Genomic DNA, 23,705 nt, shown 5'->3' on the forward strand with positions numbered 1-23,705 from the left:
CAACGGCAAATAACTATCCCATGTACCACCTTTTTCCAATACACAGGCACGCAACAGATCTTCCATTGATTGAATCGTCCTTTCAGTTTGACCATCAGTCTGCGGGTAATAAGCAGAACTCAGCCTCAACTTAGTACCCAAAGCCTTCTGCAAACCTTCCCAGAATCTAGATGTAAACCTAGGATCTCTATCTGACACAATACTCGAAGGAATACCATGTAGACTCACTATTTTCTCAATATACAACTGAGCCAACTTCTCCATAGGATAATCCATTCTCATCGGTATGAAGTGAGCAGACTTCGTCAATCTATCTACAATAACACAAATGGCTTCACAGTTCTTAGTTGTTCTCGGCAAACCAGAAACAAAGTCCATCGATATACTATCCCACTTCCATTCAGGAATAAACAAAGGTTGCATAGCTCCATACGACTTCTGATGTTCGATCTTTGACTTCTGATAAGTCAAACAAGAATAAACAAATTCAGCTATCTCCTTTTTCATTCCCGGCCACCAGAATAATTTCTTCAAGTCATGATACATCTTGGTAGTACCAGGATGAATACTCAATCCACTACGATGTCCTTCTTCCAAAATACTCTTCCTTAGTTCGGCAACATCAGGAACACAAACACGGTCTCCAAACCTCATTATGCCATTCTCATCAATTCTGAAATCACCTCCTTTGTCTTGGTTAATCAAAGTCAACCTGTCTACCATCTCAACATCAGTTTTCTGACCCTCTCGAATTTCTTCAAGGATCCCACTTGTCAACTTTAGCATACCCAATTTAATGCTATTAGGAGTACCTTCACATACTAAACTCAAATCTCGAAATTGCTTAATCAAATCCAATTCTCGCACCATCAGCATAGACATATGTAAGGACTTCCTACTCAAAGCATCAGCAACCACGTTTGCCTTACCAGGGTGGTAGTTCAGACCGAAATCATAGTCTTTCAGAAACTCTAACCATCTTCTCTGCCTCATATTAAGCTCTTTTTGATCGAAGAGATACTTCAGGCTCTTATGATCACTGAATACCTTAAATCGAGAACCATAAAGATAATGTCTCCACAGCTTCAACACAAACACCACAGCCGCCAATTCCAAATCATGAGTCGGATAATTCCTTTCATGAATCTTCAACTGTCTTGAAGCATAAGCCACTACCTGCTTATCTTGCATCAACACACCACCTAGACCCATCAGTGAAGCATCACAATACACATTGAAAGACTTCGCTGGATTAGGCAAAATTAAAATCGGAGCACTCGTCAATCTCTTCTTCAATTCTCGAAAACCCTTTTCACATTCTGAATCCCATACAAATACTTATCCTTTCCTTGTTAGCTTAGTCATTGGCAACGCCAACTTCGAATATCCTTCAATGAACTTTCTATAGTAACCTGCCAGACCAAGAAAACTACGAATCTCTGAAGCATTCTTCGGAGTCTCCCATTGGGATACCGCTTTTACCTTCGTTGGATCCACCGCGATACCATTCTTCGAAATTACATGGCCAAGAAAACTTACTTCCTCTAACCAGAATTCACATTTAGACAATTTCGCATACAGCTTCTTCTCCTTCAACAACTCCAATACCACTCTTAAATGATCTGCATGTTCTTCATCACTCTTCGAGTAAATTAGAATGTCATCATGTAGCAACCTGCCCTAAAAATTAAAGATTTAGAGTCGCCACCTATTCTGAAGGGCGAATAGGAAACCCTACGCAGTTTAGAGATTCGGGGTAATTTATTATAATCAGGTCGAGGGAAGGTATTAGGCACCCTCAACCCTTTCCTATTAGCTTTGAATCTAAGGTAGAGGTTTATGGCTAAAATATTGAATTAGGGGAAAAATTGAGATTTTAGGGAGGGGGACTCGCCTTGGTTATCCAAGTGCCTACGTATCTCCTTATGGAGAATCAGAGTCAACGTAGTTCGGGCTCAGGATTGTACGCCTTAGAATTTGATATGAATGTGTTGACGGTATTTTGAATTACCGTCGTAGTTTTAGAAGTTGTGATTTGAAAGGCATTTTGAATTGCCTGATTGAAAAGGATGAAAATCCGTAGTATCGCGGTTTAGTGTGTTTTAGGTTTGGGCGTACAACCCTGATTTGATATGGCACCGTTAGATGCGATGACCAATATATTTGGTCAGTATAGCTAACGGATTAAGGGGCATTGCTGGTTACTCAGATCGATAGATTGATCGTCGCGGGCAGCAAATTAGATGTGTTTTAATTTTGTGTATTTTTTATCTCTCGTCTAATGCGACTAATAGGTTTAGTCGGGTCGAGGAGAGAATTGATTAAAGAATTAATGTTCTTTGCCAAATGGCAATGGGATTGGGTAAACCCTTTATATTTTGATAAACCTTTTTTATAGGGTTTTTATGATTTTTTTAACAATTAAGACGATTAAAATCAATTAACTCGAATAATCGAGATCATCAAAATAATCGGAAAAATATTATAATCCTAAGTATATTATCCTAGCCTAATCCTAATTTAATTTCATTATTAATCTAGCTAAAATTAATTAATTAAACCTAACTAATCACATTTAATTTAAATAATAATAATAATAAAAAAATAAAAGGAACCTGGTTTCAATCGTGTATGGTCGCCTTGTGGAGGTGCATGGTGAGCCTAAGCTTTGTGTGCGTTAGATCTGGATCAGAGGAGATCTTATGGCTAATAAGTGAGGACACGTGGTGAGCACGTAGGATGGGGAGCGCTGAATCCTTTTGGAGATCATAGCATGTAAATTTCGTAAAAATAAATGTTTGGGCTGGGGTTCGAACAAAGCCCCTCTCGATGCACATCTCCACTGGTTAACCACTGAGCCATTTTCCTCATTTGATAAAAATAAAACAAAGACTCAATAAATAAAATAGAAGAGAGTAATAGAACCAGTCAACGTGGGCCCCTATGCTTCCTGCGCAGCCAATCAGAAAGAGAGGGAGGATCCGGATTTGTTGACTGTCCATTTACGATTCACCACGCGTCCTCCATGGCCCCAGGTGCTGTTCATCGTCCCTCCCAACCACATGCCTAGGATTTGCTGCACCATGCCTTCGATTTTGCTACGACGAGATTACCAGTTTCCGTAGCTAATCCCTAAAAGAACAAAGACATTCAAAACGTGTTAATCAAATAACCCAGCGTGCCCAGACCTTGTAATTCCGACGCCACGAATCCAATGGTGTAGTCTTTATGGATTAAAACAGCCTTGAACTGTGAGAACGATGAACCATCCTTGTTATGCCCTAGCCATGGCAAATCTTCACCCTTGCGTTAAACCTTCCATGTAATGACTTCATTCGACTCTAAACACCATCACAAACTCAAATATACTGTTAGCATGAATTAAAACACCATGATATGCAAGTAATAGAAATCAAAATATAAGTGAAGATGATGAACACGGGATACTCATCTCAGACACTACCAGGCTTGGTTCTTGCTTCAGTCCCATCCCTTGGCATCTCAGGGGTAAATTAGAATGTCTGTTAGAGATGGTAAATGGCTGCCACCCCCAAAACGAAAGTTTTTATCTTTTATGTCATTTTTGGATTTTGGAGGAAGCCTCAAGGCTAGGATTTCGTCCCCCCCCTCTGCTGCTGACTATTTTTAGCATATATATGTGTATTTTAGGGTTTCTATGGGTTTGGACTATCACTTACCAAGAGAAAAGAAAATTTGAATAAATAACATGTTTTTTTTCCTTATTTTTTCTCTAATATTTCTCTACCATCAACCCAAACAAATTTCAATGATATTATGATCATGACTTGCTTGAAAAATAATTCTTGTGCATTCTTTAAAATATCTCCATCATTTTATCTAATTTAAATTGAATTTAATTGACTAAAATTCAATATAAAAGAAATAACAATAATAAAAAATGGAAGAATGGATTTAGAGGTCTTTATATGTGTCATGGAGGTGTTTGAAATATGTGAGAGACCTTGAGATCCATTTAGGCCTTGGGGATTCAAAATCCTTTGATGAAATGCAAACCCTAACTTTGACACCCTCGATTAGGATATTGTTGCTTGAGAAGAACCCTTGAGCCTTGAGCCATTGCAGATGCATAGTGGAGGGTAAATTTTGGGGTATGACACATCAATGAACACTACCACGAACTTGTCAAGATACGGGTGAAATATCCTGATCATATACTCCATGAAAACACCAGGTGCATTAGTAACACCAAATGGCATAACAGAATATTCATAGTGTCCATACCTTGTTCGGAATGCCGTTTTCTGAATATCTTCCGCCTTCACACGAATTTGGTGATATCCAGACCTTAGATCAATCTTGCTAAACACACAAGCTCCAACCAACTGATCCATCAAATCATCAATCCTTGGCAACGGGTATCGGTTCTTGATCGTTACCTTGTTCAATTGTCTATAATCGACACATAGTCTCATTGACCCTTCTTTCTTCTTAACCAACAGTACCGGTGCACCCCACGGTGACACACTAGGACGAATAAACTTCTTTTCCAACAATTCCTCTAATTGTTTCTTCAGTTCAGCCAATTCCGATGCCGACATGCGATACGGTGCCATCGACACAGGACTAGTTCCAAGAATCAATTCTATAGTGAACTCCACTTCTCTTTCAGGTGGTAACTCACTAACATCTTCTGGAAATACTTCCGGATACTCATTCACTACTCGTAGTTCACCAGTATTATCGCCCCCTTTTACTTCCATTGAAGATCACAACATAAATACCACCGCTCCATCATTGACAGCCAAATTCATCTGTTTGACCGACATAGTCAAATCCTCAACACTAACCTCTTCAGGAAAGATAACCGTCTTTGTAAAACAATTGATATGAACTCGATTAAATTGCAACCAGTTCATCCCCAAAATGACGTCAAGTTGTTCAAGTGGAAGGCACACTAAGTCCATTCCAAAATTTCTACCAAATATGTCAACAGGACAGTTCAAACAAGCATAAGAAGTGGTCACTGAACCCGACGCAGGAGTGTCAATAACCATGCTTCTATTTATGCAAGATATCTCTAAATTTAACCTCTTAGCACAATCCAATGAAATAAACGAGTGAGTCGCACCAGTATCAATAATCGCAATCAAAGGTGTGTCATGTATGAAACACGTACCTTTAATCAATCTATCCTCTGGAGTAGTTTCTGATCCCGGCAAGGCAAAAACCTTTCATCCAAACTGATCCTTCTTTCGCTTGGTGCATTGCGGACTGATATGGCCTTCTTCGCCACAGTTGTAGCAAGTCACAGTCCTCATTCTGCAGTCAGAAGCAATATGACCTGCCTTACCACAGTTGAAGCACTTCTTCTCCCCACTCTTACACTCGTTCCTTTTATGCCCAGGTTCACCACAGTTGTAGCACCTAACGGGAGCACCAGAATCTCCCCCACTAGGCCTCTTCCAATCCCCAGCTCTAGGATTTCCTCTACCATATTGCTTACCTCTATCCATAGGCTTCTTACCTTTCTTGTCAACCAACTCGCGAGAGTGAGATGACTTCAGCTTAAGGTTATCCTCTTCGAAGATCCTACTACAGTCCACCAAGTCGACAAATCGCCGAATTCTCTGGTACCTGATTCCTTTCTTGATCTCATCGCACCATTCTCAAACTTGATGCACTTTGAGAATTCACTAGCTTCATCATTATTGTAGTGAACGTAGTACTTCGCCAACTCAACAAATTTCGAAGCATACTCTGGTACCGTCATGTTACCTTGAGTCAGCTCCAGAAATTCAATTTCTTTCCTGCCTCGAACGTCTTCAGGAAAATACCTCCTCAGGAACTCTCTCTTAAACACAGCCCAAGAAATGGCTACACCATCAGCATCCAGTTCAGCTCTAGTAGCCATCCACCAGTCATCAGCCTCTTCGGACAACATGTGAGTACCATACCTCACTTTCAGATTCTCAGCACAATCGATGACTCTGAAAATCCTCTTGACCTCCTTAAGCCACTTTTGAGCACCTTCAGGATCATGCGTGCCCTTGAACAATGTAGGATTGTTCCCCTGAAAGCTGTTCAACTGCCTGTCAGCACCAATCCCAGCTCCATTGGCATTCCCTCCCAGCACACCAGCAATCATGCCCAGAGCCTCTGCAATAGCATCATCGTTCCTTCCACCTCTGCCAGCCATTGTTCTGCTTATTCACAAAACAATTCCGTTAGAACAAAAGTATCGACAGTGATACACACACTAGTCGCATACAGGAAATAGTAACAAGACTCTGGTCACAACGACCGACTATGCTCTGATACCACTATTGTAACACCCTTCTAAACCCCCGCGACAATAAAATAAAAATCAGAGTAAACATAAAGCAAGGGTGCCACAATTAATAAAAATAATGAAAACCATAAGTCATTCGTCATGCTTTATTAGGAACGATTCACAAAATTATCAAAATACATCATCGACACAGCGGAATTTCATTCAACGGTATCGTAAGACATCACCAAAACATAAACCAAACGATACATAATCCAAAACAATATAATAGAGTATCATAAGTAACTCTTAAGTCTATCGTTCCCCAGTGTTACAAATCAGAGCATGACTCGACACGGACTACGGACTAGCCTATGAGCTATCCTCACCAAATCAAGATGCCGCTACTCCTTAATCTGAAAATATCAACATGTAAGGGTGAGTCTCATTCGAATTAACAAGTATTATACAGTCATAAGTAATGAAACATCATAGCATTATCATTCACCCAATCACGACATGTATTCAGATTCATAACAACTGATCAAGCACCAAACACAAACACATCACAAAGTATAATGCACAATCGTTTGATCATACTATGTTATCATGCATATGAATGACTGACACTATGCATGTGGTACCATACATGGGCTAAACCCATCCAACTGATCTTTCATCATTTAGATACAGTCCAACCGGCACAAATTCCATACAATGAGAATTATGCCCACCATCTGATCCACAACGTCACCGGGATCCATCACCAAAATGCATATGAATGAATGTTCACATATGACATACTTATAACATCACCGATCCGATGCTTCGCATCGTCTCATTACAACTCACCATTTCATCACCAATAAGCATGCACATGTATTGACAATCATTCAGTCATATCACATATAATCATGTCAAAACACCACCCAATCAATTGAAATTCAAGTGGCTACACCACCACAACAACAACACATTGTTACATTCACACATATATGTACACAATGATATAGTCCATTAATTAAATTAAATCACCATTTAAAATCAAATAGGACTACTATCCATTTCATCAACTCATCACATAAAGATTTAAATTAGCTTCGCAGCGCTCAAAACGGCGCTCAAAACGAATATACGGTTTGAAAGTTATGCCCTTTAGAAAATCTATCAAAAATTTGATGCCATGCGTCGACGCAAACCCCCCTTCAGGTCGACGCATTGGTTTTCTGTCACCCTCGGGTATGCGCACGCTGACCCTATAGGTCGACGCATGCTGTCACCCAGGTCGACGCAAACTGATACTTAGGTCGACGCATCCTGACGCTTAGGTCGACGCATTCATCGCAGATGCAGAATTTTTCTGCGATTTCAACAAGTTTCTCCTCCTAATTTCATCCAAATCGCACCAAAACAGTATCATACCAAAAACATCATCAAATAACATATTATAACACAAATATAACACGTTTAGAAGTCATTTAACACCAAACCACTCATCAAATTCATCAATTGCATCAAATCAACATTAACACCCTAAATCCCCAAAAACCCCAAAAACCAAAACATGCAATCGAATCAAATAACAATCCTAATCAGCTCACTACCCCTGATTATATAATAATCACTAACCCGAAGAGTCCCCCCTTACCTCTTGAGTCAAAACTTCGAAGGTCCTCTTCTTCCTCTTCTTCTCCTTTTTACGTATCTTCTCTGTTTCTCAGACTTGCTCTTTTGTCTCTAATCTCTTTTTTTTTTTTTTTTCTAATTTCCCTTATTTTATGAAAAATATAAAATATCTCAATAAGGCTTACATAGTTAACACCTCCCTTTTGCTAACCACTACACTAAGCCAAATTGTTTATTTTCTACAATATTCTTCAATAATTCGCCAAAAATGCCAATTAATCCAATTAAATAAAATAATGGAATATGGGGTGTTACATATGTCAAGCGTACTGGATCTGCAAGGCACTTTAGGTAATAAAAATTAAATTCGCAGGCATGGTTCGAACCGTGAACCCTTAAGTCCCAAAACTCTCCCTCTCACCACCTGTACTGTGTGTTTTAATTGTTATAATATACACCTGCAACAAATAAATAAAAAAACGTGAATGGTGGTAGTCAAAAGGCAAACGCGCGTGGGCCCCATAGTCTGCACAGACAGCCAGTAGTTATTGGAGAGAGGAAGTTCGTCTTTGACTGGCCAATAGCATGATTTGGTGGGGTCACACAAACAGCCAAATGGTCCTCGCCGGTCAACCGCCATGCTCCACCTTCTTCTCCGGCGAGATTGATTTCGCAGCCTGCAAAACACTCAAAATAAATACGAAAACCAGACCCTACCCCCCTATTTCGGACCCTGCGAATCCAATGATGCAATCCTTTTAACCTGAAAAAGCCTCTAACCATGGATACGAAGCTCGACCAGAATTATGCCCTAACAATGGTGAGTTATGTTCATGACGTTAAATCTTCGTTGTGATGGTTCTAACCTGCTCTAAATAAAGCCAAGAACTCATACAAATCATTAGCTTCCATTTAAATGCAACGGAACATCAAAAACGAAAACTCAAGGGTACTTAAAAAATATGAACATGGAATGAATGCTTCATACGTTATGACCTTTACCTGTTGGTGCACCCTTACCTATTTGCACCTCAGGAGTCGAATGGAAACGCTGGAAGGGCTTGAAAGTGATTGCAAAAGGAATTCTCACGTGCCCTAGTTCTCTTGATTTTTCTTTACTTGCAAACCCTATTATGCTTGGCCAAAAAATCGTCCTTGAAGAGCTGAATGTCTTATGAATATATAGGGGAACAAATTAGGGTGAATCTTGGACTTGAATCTTGAGTTTTTATGAATTGGAGATTTGAGAAAATTTGATTGAAAATTTGATTAGAAACTTTCTATTTTAGCTTCAATCTTGATTCAATCTCTCTTGCCACAATTTTGGTCCATATAGTTGACATATTGATTATTGGATTTGATTGGAAAATCAATCTTTGATTTTAAACAAATTATTTCATTTTATATAACTTATTAATATTTAATTGAATTAAAATCCCAATAAATAAAATAAATATTATAAACATGAAATAATTGGTCCAAGAACCTTCAAATAGTCCACAAGCACGTTTGATACCCATTATTCTAGGCCCATTAGTCAAAAAAACGAAATTGTGCAATTAGGGTTTTGTGTTTTTCTTGAAAATCGACCAACTTCTGAGCTTCGTATCTAGTTCAATTTTTATCATATGAACATGTTGTAGGACTTTTTGGAAATCTTAAAGAGTCCTCTAAAAGCTACTTTGGAACACATTTTGCATTTGAAGATTTTATCTTGAAGATATGGCTCCTGGAAGAAAACAGCTTTTTGCGAGCTTCTAGAAGGACCTGTAATGTTTTGACTTATATCTCATATGCGGAAGCATTTCTTGACCTTGAGCCCAACATCAAAGTTGTAGAGAATGAAATTTCCTTGAGAATAGGCTTTGGTTGGGGAATTTTTGATAAAGTTTGAGAGAGATATGATCAGTCAAAGTTGGGTTGACTTTCTCCTATGAAAACCCTAATTTAGAAACTTTTGGAATTGTTGATTTCTGATCTTTCCTTGATGAACCATGATCAATTATTGATCAAATGGTGAATGATACTTCAATATGAGGATGTTGACAAAAAATCAGGAGTTTTAACTGTACTTTGACCACAATTGATTTTTAAGTTAAACTAGTCGACTATTGACTTTCTGAGCAATTGATTGATCAATCTTTTGACTTAAGACCTGAAACTTGTCATGGAGGTAGTGTGGGATATCATAGACCATGTGGGATACCTTGGAGTCTTTTGATCCATTTGATTTTTCTCAGAACAACAAAACCCTAATTCCTTGAACCTTGTTTAGGAGGGGTGTCTTTGAGCCATGTGCCTTGACTTTGAATCTGAATAAGAAAATGGTATGGGCAAATTTTGGGGTATGACAGTAGCAATGTGGTGTGCAATACTCTCACTAAGCTTAGATCAGACCACTACCCTATTTTACTATCTTGTAATTTTGACAAAATTTGCTATGTTTCACAATTCAAATTTATGAAAATGTGGACCTTTGATGATGACTGTCACAAGGTCATCAAAGAGGCCTGGAACACTAACATTGTTGGTTGTCCTATGTACATTCTTGACAGGAAACTTAGAATCCTTAAAGCCAAGCTAAAGGATTGAAATAAGCACAACTTTGGGAATGTGAAGGCTAAGGTGCTAGAGACTGAAGCAAAGCTAAAGTTGCTGCAAGATGAGATTTCTAGGGCTGGTTATTCTGATAGTCTTCAGACTCAGGAAGCTCATGCTCAGAATGACTTGGACCTGGCTCTAAATTTGGAAGAAGAATTTTGGAAAGAAAAGGCCAGGATCCAATGGAATACTAAAAGGGATAGAAACACAATTTTTTTTCACACTTAAGCAAAAATTAGAAGGAAAACTAACACAATATCTTCTCTTATAATCAATGATTCTATTGTTACTGACAGGAACACAATGGAGAATCATATTGTCAATCACTTTCATATAGTGTTTAATAATAATGCTGTTGTGCAGGATAATGACATGATTCAGGAGGTCATTCCCAATCTGGTCACTGATCAGGCCAATGCTATCCTTACCATGGTTCCAAATGCTGAGGAGATAAAAAATGATGTGTTTAGTCTGAAGGCAGATTCTGCTCTAGGGCCTGATGGTTTGGGTGGTTTCTTCTTCCATCATTATTGGGAAGTTATAAAAACTAATGTAGTTAATGCAGTGATTCAATTTTTCTTGCAAGGCTGGATTCCTAACAACTACAATGCTAACACCATAGTTTTGATTCCCAAGATCAATGAGGCTGCCTCTATTTCTGACTATAGACCCATTGTCCTGGCCAACTTCAAATTCAAGACCATTTCAAAAATCCTGGCTGACAGGCTTGCTTCCCTTATTCCCTCTTTAATTTCAAAACAGCAAAATGGCTTCATTTCTGGTAGAAATATTAGGAATATCACTTGTCTTACCTCTGAAGCTATTAACCTCTTAAATAATAAGAGCTTCAGTGGGAATGTTGCCCTAAAAATTGACATATATAAGGATTTTGACACTATTAGATGGCCTTTTATCCTTAAAACACTAAGTTGTTTTGGATTTAATGATACTTTTTGTAATTGAATTTCTGTCATTCTGAACTCTGCTACCATTTCCATTGGCATTAATGGAAAACAAGCTGGTTATTTCAAATGTTCAAATGGGGTTAGACAAGGTGATCCCTTGTTTCCCTTGATTTTTTGTCTTGATGAAGAGGTTCTAAGCAAAGGTCTTTCAAGGCTTGTGCACACTGATAAAGTTAATCTAGTGAAAGCATCAAGAAACTGTTTTATGGATTCTCATATTATGTTTGCTGATGATGTTATGATATTTTGTAGAGGTGACCATAAGTCTTTAACTGCTATATCTTCCTGGCTAGATGACTATGCTTCTTGTTCAGGCCAATTTTGCAATAAAGCTAAATCCCTCATTTATGCTGGAGGGATGTCTAGTTCTAGGAACAAATGTCTTGCTGATCTTATTGGTTTCAAATTGGCTACCCCTCCTTTTATATACCTTGGGGTTCCAATATTTATAGGCAGAGCTAAAGCTATTCGTTTTCAAATTTTTGCAGATAGAGTTAGATTAAAATTGGCTGCTTGGAAAGCTTATCTCCTCACCATGGCTGGAAGAGTCCAACTTGTTAAAGCAGTTATCCTGAGCATGTTGGTGCATTTCCTTTCTATCTACAGTTGGCCAATAAGCATTATCAAAGACATTGAGAGGTGGATGAGGAATTTTATTTGGAGTGGGAACATGGACAAAAGGAAATGGTAACTGTGAAATGGAGAACCTGCTGCAAGAGTATTAAAGAAGGAGGTCTTGGCATAAAGTCTATCAGAACCTTCAATGAAGCAACAAACTTGCATCTGTGTTGTAGCTTTATGAATGAGGCTTGCAACTAGGCTCATATCCTTGCTGCCAGAGTAAAGAGAAACAAAGGCCTCATTACCTACTCTATTAAATCCTCCCTTGGGAGCAGTTTTAAGGATAAATACACCATTGTCAAAGATAATTGTCAATGGATTATTGGTAAAGGAACTAAAGTCAATTTCTAGATGGACAATTGGCTGGGAGATTCACTTTCCCAGAAATAAAATATACCTGATATCTATCATAGTCATCTCTCCACTAAAGTTTGTGACTGGTTGGATGATGGTGCATGGCTAATTCCTGCAAACATTCAAACTGCCTTCCCCAATCTTTTGCCTCTAATCACCAAGACTTTTCCTCACTTTGTGGATTATGAAGATTCTCTTGTCTGGACCAGTGCTGCTGATGGTATGCTCTCTATCAAAGTTGCCTATGATTTTATTTTGAAACCTATGGTGTCTGCTTCATGGTCCTCCTTTTCTTGGGACTGTTGTATTCCTCCATCTCATGCTATGCTAGTTTGGAGATACTTACATAATAAACTTCCTTCTGATGATAATTTGAAATCTCGGGGCTGCTTCCTTCATCAATGTGTTTGATTTTTATGAACGCTCCAAAAACTGCTCACCACATTTTCTTTGAGTGCTCCTTTTCCAAACTGCTCTGGAATTGGTTATCCAACAAGATTTATTGTCCTCCTTTGGCTTCGATAGAGGACTGTTTTTCTATTTTGAATGAAAATTGGTCTCCTCAAGCAAAGCTCACTGTTACATCTTGCTTCACAACCATGTTTCATCAAATTTGGAAGACTAGGAATTTGGCTAGATTTGAAGATAAGTATAATCTCGTGGGAAGGTCTCAAGCCGACTATTGTTTTTCAAGTCAAACTAACTGTCAGCAACATATCTAAAGCTTCAAACTCTGACATGAATAGTTTCCTTGTCCTTAAAGCTTTTGACATTGCTGTGAACTCTCGGCCTCCAAAAAGGTGTATTGAAGTGTTTTGGTCCCCTCCCCCAATGAGATGGATAAAGTGTAACGTTGACGGCCTCTCAAAAGGTTCCCCTATGACAAGTTCTTGTGGCGGTATTTTCACAAACGACAAAGCCGGTCATATGGGAAGCTTTTGTGCATATCTCCATGAAGGAAATTCTATTGCTGCGGAACTTTTGGCGACTGTTAAGGCTATTGAAATAATTTTAAATCAATGTCACTACTGCAGAAATACTTGTTAACTCAAATAAAATTTAACTCATAGGTCGTTTTTGCACTCGACTTACGAATAGGCATTATAACAAATACTTACAAATTATGACGTGTTAAATCAAACTTTTACATGACTTAACAAATAATTGTAAGCTCATTGCATAGATCAAATTTTGGTTGATGATAGATATTTAGATGTATTCAACATGAACATTCAAGTATATATCTATTTTTTATTTAAATATTCATGTTTGTCTATTGACATTGAATTCTGTCAAAAACAAAATATTTTATTATTGAATTAGGGATCTCCGGTTCTCTTTTACTATTATTTTTCATATTTTCAATTAATTAACTAATTTATTTAAATAATTTATTTTCAATTTTATAGTAACAAATCAGGATGCCATATTTCTTATTTGTTTTTTAAGAGGCATTTCTCTTTTGTTCAATTAACCACAATAAAAAAAAAGTAATATTACAATATATTAAACAACACAAAAAGTTAAAATCTTGATCTCAAATTTTATGATTGTATTTATATATTTTCATGTAAAAGAAAGTTCAACAATTGATTTGAGGTTAAATTTGTTGGAAATTATTAATAATAAATAATATTTAATCACTATGGGTGTGTTTTAAAATGACAAGAAAATATATATGTGAAGTTTGTATTTTGAATATGAAAATAGGCAACACTTCGTGAAGTGTTGCAATAGAAAGTTTGTGATTTGAATCAGAAATAGACAACACTTCGTAAAGTGTTGCAGAATGTGAAACAATACAACCTTTGAAAACTGTTGTTGTAGGCGAAACAATCCAACGGATGAAAAATGTTGTTGTAGGCGAAATAGTGCAAAAGTGTTGTTGAAAGTAGGGGTGGCAAAACAGGCCAGGCCCGCCAGGTCGGCCCGTTTGACCCGCCATTTTGGGCGGGCTGAGCTGAGGTTTTCGGCTCGGTATCTTAAGTTGGCCCGCTCCGCCTAACCCGCTTAAAAAATCGGGCCGATGCGGGGCGGATTTTGCCCGCGGGTTTTTTTGTTAAAAAAATTATTTTTTATTTAGAATTAAAACAACTTTAACTATAAAAACAACACTCTTCTCTTAGTATTATATTGATTGAATTGTATTCTAAATTATTATACATACAAATTGAATTATAATTGTAACATTCTTTCTATAACTTTCTAATACATGTGTTGATTGGAAAAGCTTGAAATAAAAGAATAGTTGTATAACATGCATAATTATTAAGTTGTTAATACATTAGCTCACATATTTTCTTTAGAAATAGATGTTGATTTTAAGAAAAGGAGGGATTTGATGAGTTTATAAGTGTGACAAATTTTGGATTTAACTATTATGGAATCGCTTAATACAAAAGTTTATATGAATTAATTAGTGAGAAAATTAGGTGTTGATATTTTATGCACTACTATTTTATGCACCGTGATGTATTATGCGGTGTAATTGTTATTACTGTCTGTTTTATGTAAATTCTTAATTGGGTTTTTTAGTAGTTAGTTTTTAAATAGGATTAAAGTGATATGTATTATTTATTTATTTATTGATTTTGATACGCTTTTTATTGTGGTTGAGTTTACTTTGTAATTTTTTTTGTTATAATTGATCTTTATTTGTTTTATTTTTTGAACTGTTTGGACTTAAGATATGTTGAAGTTCTATTGTGCGTTTTAAAAAAAAATATTTTATCGACCTTTTTGGTTATAATTATTTTTTTTAAATTATGTGGTAAATCAAATTGTAAAATAAAAAATAAATAAAAACTGGCGGGTCGGCCTCGTTAGTAAACGGGGCGGGCATGACTTTTGAGCTCGAACACCTAAGTAGGCCCGTCCCGCCCCACCTCGCTTTTGGACGGGCTTAAATGGGGCGGACCTAAGCGGGTCGGGCCGCCCGCTTTGCCACCCCTAGCTGAAAGTGTGTGTTTCATCAAGGGTCGCAACCTTATGAAACTACACTACTTTAGCCTATAAATTGAACATTCTGGATTCAGAAAAACAAATATCTGATAAGTCTATCATCTTCACTAAAATTTCATACACACTTCGCTACATCCGAGTTTTCGTCGGTCTTACGCAAACTCGACAAAAGGCTGAATTATCCTGGGTATTCTTGCGTTCCAACTCTAAGACAATATAGAGTGCTTGAAATACTTATAAGGAAAGTGATTTCGTTCACAATTTAGCCTCGAACCATTTGACTAAATTAATTTTCTAACAATCTTATAAGTAGTTCAAATAATGACAATCGAGACTTTCGTATCAAAAATTGTCATCATGAATATTCGGGTACATTTTTATTATTTCTCATAAAAAATTAGAGCATGTGATACTAGTGCATCGATTATCGTTAATACAAATTTTTACTCATGATTAATTTACACGAACAAAAGTTTAAATTGTAGTATAAATTTGATATGTATATATCATTCGTATTTTGTATTCATTTTGGTTTGTTGTGTACTATTCAGGTTGGAGAATCCTTAATTCTCCCTTTTATATAATTCCTTCTTTAAAAAAAACTATTACAAAGGAAACCACTATAAAGCATTTAGTGCATATATATGTTAATAAAAATTGTACGTGAACAGTTTATATATATATGAACACAGTAAATACAAGAATTTTCAGAAAAATATTGCATGAACAGGAACATATCATAATATGCTAGCAGTACTGTGTAAGAATTTGAAACATTGTTATAGCATTATCATATATACATGATGTACTCTGATGTCCCTTTTCTTTGATTATATGATGAAGTATTGTTACTGAATCATAAATCTTTTCCATCAATGGTTTGCATTTCATAAAATTACATCTTAATGGTTGAAGATATATATGTGTAGAATGATAATTTGTTACTGTACCGCAATATATATCATTCTACTGTATCGCAAGTTTTTTTTTTTGGTGTGTTGTATTGATTACTTAAATTTTAATTTCTAACGTTAACATATTTTTTTAAATGTTCAAGTAGCATTAAGGCTTTAGAAACCAATATCAGTATGAATTAGAAACAACTGCATCTGTTAATAGTGAAAATGTATACGAAACAATATATACTTGCACAATCAATGACATTTAATTTATGAAATTAAAGTGTATTACTCGATTAAATTTATTAAAGTTTATGATTTCAAATCATATAATTAAATTTTGATTTGGATTCTATGTGAATAACATGTTTGTGTTTAATGAGACTTATTATTATAAGACATATAAAGATGATACAAAGATGGATCAAGACTAATATATAGACTTATAAATTTAGAGTCTAATATATGTGGAATTCTTTCTTAACCTTATCGCAGAGGATAATGATTTGAGTTTCCAACTAATGAAGAACCCTGTGAGGAAGATTTTCATGAATTGTTGAAACACAAACCGTGTAACACCATTCTAAAACTCCCGCGGAATATCAAATAAATTCAGAGTAAAACATAAACAAGGGAATTACACCTCCAAAATATTTAGAACATTAAATCATGTCATGCCTTATGAGGAACTTCAAAACACCTTATTCAGTAATCATGTTAACACAGCGGAAAATACTTCAAAACTGAATAACATAAAACATCGGTATTCAACACCAAGACTTCACCGATTTAAAACCAACAAAACATTATCCCAATATAGGGAAAATAATCCATCAAACAACTCTAAAATAAATGTCCTCCAGTGTTACAAGACCAGAGCATGACACCGACACAACCGAACTAACGAAATGACTCTACGAGTTATCCTCACCAAGCACAAGCCGCTACTTCTTAATATGAAAAATATCAACAGTAAGGGTGAGTCTCATTCGCAATTAACAGATATTATAATCTCATAAATAATGAAATATCATGCATATTATTTCCTCAATTGCAATATATTCAGATTTACAACCAACATACATCGATCACAATAAATAAATCAATCACATAACATTATAACATTGGACATCTTCCTTCATGTTATAATAATATACATATGCAATGTACTAACACTATGCATGTGGTACCAACATGGGATTAATCCATCAGACCGATCTAAATATCACCGAGATACGGCCCTACCGACACAAATTCCACACAATGGGAATTATGTCCTCCACTGATCCAAAACATCACTGGGATTCAGTCACCAAAATGATCTATGAATGAATGCACTCATATAACATACTTACAACATCACCGATCTGATGAACGACATCGTCTCATCATAACTCACCATTATCATCACCAATAAAGTATGTACATGTCTCAGCATCATTCAAAACAAATCAATCATCACCACAATAATCACAATAGTATCCTCATCATATTACCACATTGTTACATTCATCAATATATGCACACAATGTATAAACTCACCAAAACCAATACCGATTAAAATGAAACATCATTATCATAACCAATTCACCAACATAACACCGAATAGTGAATTCATATTTTAACACCATTCAACAATCTTGTAATACTTACATCACACCAAACACATCACCAACATAGCAAATACATTGCCGCAACGCCACCGCATAAATACATTTATCACTTATGCATACAAGTATAATTCACCACCACAAATATCGGGTTTGTAAAATCAAATCGAGCTACTGCTCTTTAAGCTATTTTATTAGATAGAAAATTAAATCATCTTTCCAACGCACAAAACGGCGCTCAAAACGGACTTACGGTTCGAAAGTTATGAGTTTTAGAAAATAAAATATTTTTCCAAAAAGCTACAGCATAGCGGGTTACGAAAATAGTGTAACGGGTTACGCCTGAAAAAAATAATTTATTTTTCAAAAATGCTTAAACATAACGAGTTACGAAAATAGCGTAACCAGTTACGGTCACGAAAATGTTAATTTTCTTAAAAAAACCTTCAGCGTATCGGGTTACGAAAATAGCGTAACCGGTTACGAAATCGAAAAATGCAAAATTTGGAACGAAACACTCGGCGTAACTGATTACGTAACCGATTACGACCCTTCTGCAACAGGAACTTCACTTTTTGACAGCATTTCAACCCCTCAACTCAATCCAATCCATACAAGTTCGATTATAACACGATTTCAGAGCAAATTTCAGAGATTTCACACAAGGTTACCAAGCAACAAATCTATTTCACATCACCAATCATCCAACAACATTCATTTGCATAAAATCTATAAATTTGAGCCCTAACATCAAACCCCAAAACATAGCATACATCCCAATCGAAACAAATAATACACAATCAATTCTATCACCTATGAACCGATAATAGATATTAATTGGAAGAGTCTCCACTTACCTCAAAGGTCGATCTTGGGTTCTTCCTCTTCTTCGCTCTTCTTCAGCTTTCACGTTCTCTGCTTCCTTCTCTTTTGGCTCTTTTGCTTCTAACTCACAAATTTCCTCTTTTTCCTTATTTTATGAAAAATAAAATTCACTTTAGTAAGGGCCTACACTTAGCACCCCCCCCCTTTTACTACACACGACCTCAAGCCCAATGACCTCATTTTCCATAATTCTCCAATAAATCCAATAAAATGACAAATAATCCCAATAAATAATTTAAATTCTAATTAAATCAAATAAGAGAAAATATGGGGTGTTACAATCTGAACTTAGGATAAGCAAGAGAGCCCAAAAGGCTAAGGATCTACAATTGAACAAGGTTCGATTGTCGGCATATTTCTTATATGAAGTAAAAGGAAATAGTGAGAATTTTGTTCGAAAGATTCCTATTATTCTTCAAGTGGAAGATGATCCTAATATTTTCAATGAAGATGTAACTTCATGGGATTTCTCTTAGAATAATATTATCCAAGACGAAATGAATTCAATAATGTCAAACCACACTTGGGAACTTGTCGATATACCTAAAGGAGAAAAATCATTGGATGTAAATGAATGTTTAGAAGGAAGTATCGTAGTGATACACTAAACACCTGCAATGATAGATTAGTATCCGAGGGTTTTAGAAAAAAAAAAAGGTGTTGATTATTTCAACACATATGCACTAGAAGCAATCAAAATGAAAATTAGAGTTTCCTTTGCACAAGTTTCATTTCATGATCCTTTAGTTCATCAAATATATGTCAAAATGACATTCCTAAATTGATATCTCGATAAGGAGATTTGCATCGGAAAACCATAAGGTTATGTGTTTCCTGATGATGAATAAAATGTGTGGAAATTTGTTAAATACTTGTATGGGATTAAAACAAGCATCGAAACAATGACATTAAAAAAGTTTGACTTTGTCATTACAATATTTACCAATTAAGTGGAGACACCCACTTAGAGGAAGACTTTTCAATCCTATCAAAACAAGAATTCAAAGAGTTTGTCATCATTAAAAAGGGGGAGATTGTGAAGAATACATCTTATATCTAGTTTTGATGAAGACAAACACTGTCAAAGAAGAAAATGATCAAAAGTGTCATGCACATCAATGATGAAGTTGATCATGAAGATTGAACAAAGAAGTCCAAAACAAGATTTGAGAGAAGTGAACATAACTAAGGTACTCATTGCAATTCATACTGTTTACTTTAAATTGCTCATAATTTTATCTCTCACTTCTTTTAAAAACCTTCTTGCATCATCATGCATGATTATTTAAAAACCTTCTTCATCTAATTCTTGTGATAAGTGTTTGTACACAAAGTTGTGTAAGAATATTCTGATATTCCTTTGTCTCTATGTTGATTACATTTTGATCATTATCAACCAGATGAATGGAATCTTAGAAACAAAGAGATTTCTAGCTTCCACATTCAAGATGAAAAATATTGAAATAATGGACACTCTTTTCGATCAAAGTAAAGCGAAAGAGTGGGGGTTAAAAACATAGTCAAACATACTATATTGAGTAAACTTCCACATTAAAGATGAAAGATCTTAGACTAGTTGACATTCTTTTTGGGATCAAAGTAATGCGAAAATAGTGGGGGTTATGAACTTAGTCAAATACACTTTGTTGAGAAAGTTCTTGATAAGTTCAAACTGTCACATTTCAAGAAAGTGAATATTCAATTTGATCTTAGTGTTAAAAAGGTGGAAGAGTCATGGCCATATTAGAATACACAAGTGAAATTGGTTTTCTAATGCAATATACTATATCCGACATAACAGTTGCAATTAGTAAATGAGTAGATTTACTAGCAATCCAAATACCATCACAAAGATATTTCATTACCTTTTAAAACCAGAATTTTGATCTTCATTATGGTATGTTTCCTACCATATTAAAAGGATATACCAATAATATTTGGATATCGAGTGTTGGAGATCATAAATTTATAAATTTGTAGATATTTACACTAGCAGGGATCTAATTTCTTAGACGAGCAAGAAATAAACATGTATCACTTTCTAAACCATGGAATCAAAGTTTGTGGCTCTCGCTTCCGCTGGTCAAGAATTTGAATGGTTGAGGGACCTTAAGTTGGAAGTTTCATTGGCTAAAGACAATTTTTCAAAGGTGTTGACATATTGCGATTGTCAGGCCATTTTAGTTAGAGCATTCAACAAAGTATATAATGGAAAGTATAGGTACTAAGGTCTTAGATATTCTTTCTTTAGAAAATTGATTAAAGATATAATCATTTCACCCACATATATACGATCGATCTATAATTTGGGAAATTCATTTACTAAGCTACTGGCCAGAGACTTAGTAAAAACAACCTCGAGAGGTATGAGGTTGAAACTCCTTGAGCAAGAGTTCCGACAGCGGCGACAACCCAATATTACGTTAACAGAATATTAACCTCAAGATTCAATGGGTAACAACAAGTTGTTGATTTGGACAATTGTCAAACATTTCGTGGTAATGTTGACCTTAAAACAAGGATTGAGTTTTATTTCAAACTATTAATGAAGTTCAATACCGAGGGTACGTGTCTCATGGAAAAAGACACAATGTGAACTTCACCTATGTGAATTTCGAGATGGTGCCATCTCAAAGTGAGAGTTGGAGTTTATCTCATGAAAAATTCATGAAACAGGATTGCATATGGCCATAAATAAGTACTAGGCGAGAAATGTAGGCGAAGAACCCCTAAAGAATGTGTGTAAGGTAACGCCGGTCTATTCACATGGATGAATGGTTTAAAAGCATTTCTACCTAACATTCCGATTAGACTTTGCGTTGTCCTTACTAAGGTTAAGTTTTAAATCGAAAGATACTTAACTGTATTAACATTCTTTGTTTCCTTTTTCTGGAATTGATCTTGTCATGATTAGAACAAGTAGGGGATTGTTGAAAATATTAATAATTAATAATATTTAATCACCATGGGTGTGTTTCAAAATGACAAGAAAATATCTATGTGAATTTTTATTTTGAATATGAAAAGGCAACACTTCGTGAAGTGTTGCAATAGGCAGTTTGTAATTTGAATCAGAAATAGGCAACACTTCGTGAAGTGCTGCAGAATGTGAAACAATACAACCTTTGAGAACTGTTGCTGGAGGCGAAACAGTGCAACAGTTGAAAAATGTTGTTGTAGGCGAAACAGTGCAAAAGTGTTGCTGAAAGTGTGTCTCATCAAGGGTCACAATCTTATGAAACAACCCCCACTTTAGCCTATACATTGAAATTTTGGATTTAGAAAAACAAATATCAGATAAGCTTATCATCTTCACTAAAATTCCAGACACTCTTCGCTACATGCGAGTTTTCGTCGATCTTACGCAAACTCGACAAAAGGCTGAATTATCCTAGGTATTCTTGCGTTCCAACTCTAAGACAATATAGAGAGTGGTTGAAATACTTATAAAAAAACTGATTCCGTTCAAGATTTAACTTCAAACCATTTGATTGAAATTAATTTTCTAACAAAATTCAATTTTAGTATAAAATTATATCTCTCACAAAAAGTTAAAATCAATAAAATAATCATAATGAGAATATCAAGTTTATTAAAAATAAAAAGCTTCTAAATACTTAGGATTTTAGCTATTGATGAAATTATCTTTTTGTAAAGGAAAATATCTTTTCGAATTACCAAATTTCAATGCTAAACATTCTATATAAATATATCACTAGAGCTTCAACAATTTTCACTAAATACTTACAGTTCCATTCAGAATTTTGAAACAGATAAACAAAATGAGTTCATTTTCTGTATTAAAAGGACACAACCCCGTAAGAAAGGTGGACAGAACGCCATAAACATCATTTTCATTAAATATAAACACTTTTTGTTATGAATATATCAACACATCATTAATACCATTGACGTTATTCTTTTACACTAAGAATATTGTAAATATCATTCAAACTACAATTTTCTAGAATTTAATATAGTTCCTCTTAGTTGTCTAGCTATCATAAATTTATGTTTGGTTTGAAATTTATTTCTTCTTTAAAGTATTTTTCGGTTTTTTTGTAATAGGGTTAGAATACCTTGAACTATTTGAATAAATTTTTGTCTAATGAAAAATTAAATATATCGTGAGAAAATCATAATACAAGGAAATGAATAACTTAATATGGTAATTGGCCAACAATGTTACCGGGTGGATCATAATTGCAAGTAACAAACGTTCCTCCATTATCACATCTCACTTTGCCACATCCAACATGTTGTGAATCTCTCCAAACCACTTGAGTATAATGAAGGCATTCACCACCAACACAAGAGTTACTATTATAATCATAGTTGGTTTTCTCATCCACCCATAATTTCACTGCCTCTATGCCACTCAAACCCCCCTTGCTCACCGCAAGATTCTCGCCAAAATACTCACCGTATCGACCACCACTACCGGAGGGGATCAACTTACAATCCTTCCGTCGATTAGCATAATTTTGTGCGAAAGCAGCGAGATTGTTGTCCCATACAATATTTGGAATTCGAACATTGATATCAATTTTTGATCTTGCTGCATTGTGGGAGTTTACGTAATCTGCTGGTGAATCTTGGGCATGTGCAATGTGACTATCAACAATGAATATTAAGGCCAAGATATACAATAGAGAAAATGAACCCATTTTGGTAGCTAGGTGTTTGATAAAAAAATATTAGGGTTCTTGTCATGCAAATATATAGGGTATTTGAGAAGGTTGTTCTTTAGGTCAAGAAAAAAGGAAAAAGACATAGGTTAATGTTTTCTTGATTAAAATTTTTTTCCCAACCTCTGTATTTGCTTTGTTAAGGTGTTTCCCATGTCACAATTAAGTTACATTTGGTGATGAATGTTACCAATTGGATTTAAGTTACGGATTATTAAAAAAATATTAATTTAAAGTTAAAACAG

At 35.6% G+C, this 23,705-nt stretch overlaps 1 protein-coding gene across 1 annotated transcript; it reads right to left on the reverse strand.

Annotated features, from left to right (window-relative positions):
* Nucleotides 1-22,932: 22,932 nt before the first annotated feature.
* Nucleotides 22,933-23,454, reverse strand: LOC131645039 (basic form of pathogenesis-related protein 1-like). The gene has a single exon (XM_058915695.1). It carries the CDS (start codon nt 23,437-23,439, stop codon nt 22,933-22,935), a length of 507 nt encoding a protein of 168 aa, XP_058771678.1. The 5' UTR covers nt 23,440-23,454.
* Nucleotides 23,455-23,705: the final 251 nt, after the last annotated feature.

Source organism: Vicia villosa, linkage group LG1 (genome assembly GCF_029867415.1).
Source record: "Vicia villosa cultivar HV-30 ecotype Madison, WI linkage group LG1, Vvil1.0, whole genome shotgun sequence".
NCBI classification, from domain to species: domain Eukaryota; kingdom Viridiplantae; phylum Streptophyta; class Magnoliopsida; order Fabales; family Fabaceae; genus Vicia; species Vicia villosa.

What these genes read in the sequence shown, in the direction of transcription:
- LOC131645039 (XM_058915695.1), bottom strand. Translation starts at nt 23,439, where the DNA reads ATGGGTTCATTTTCTCTATTGTATATCTTGGCCTTAATATTCATTGTT.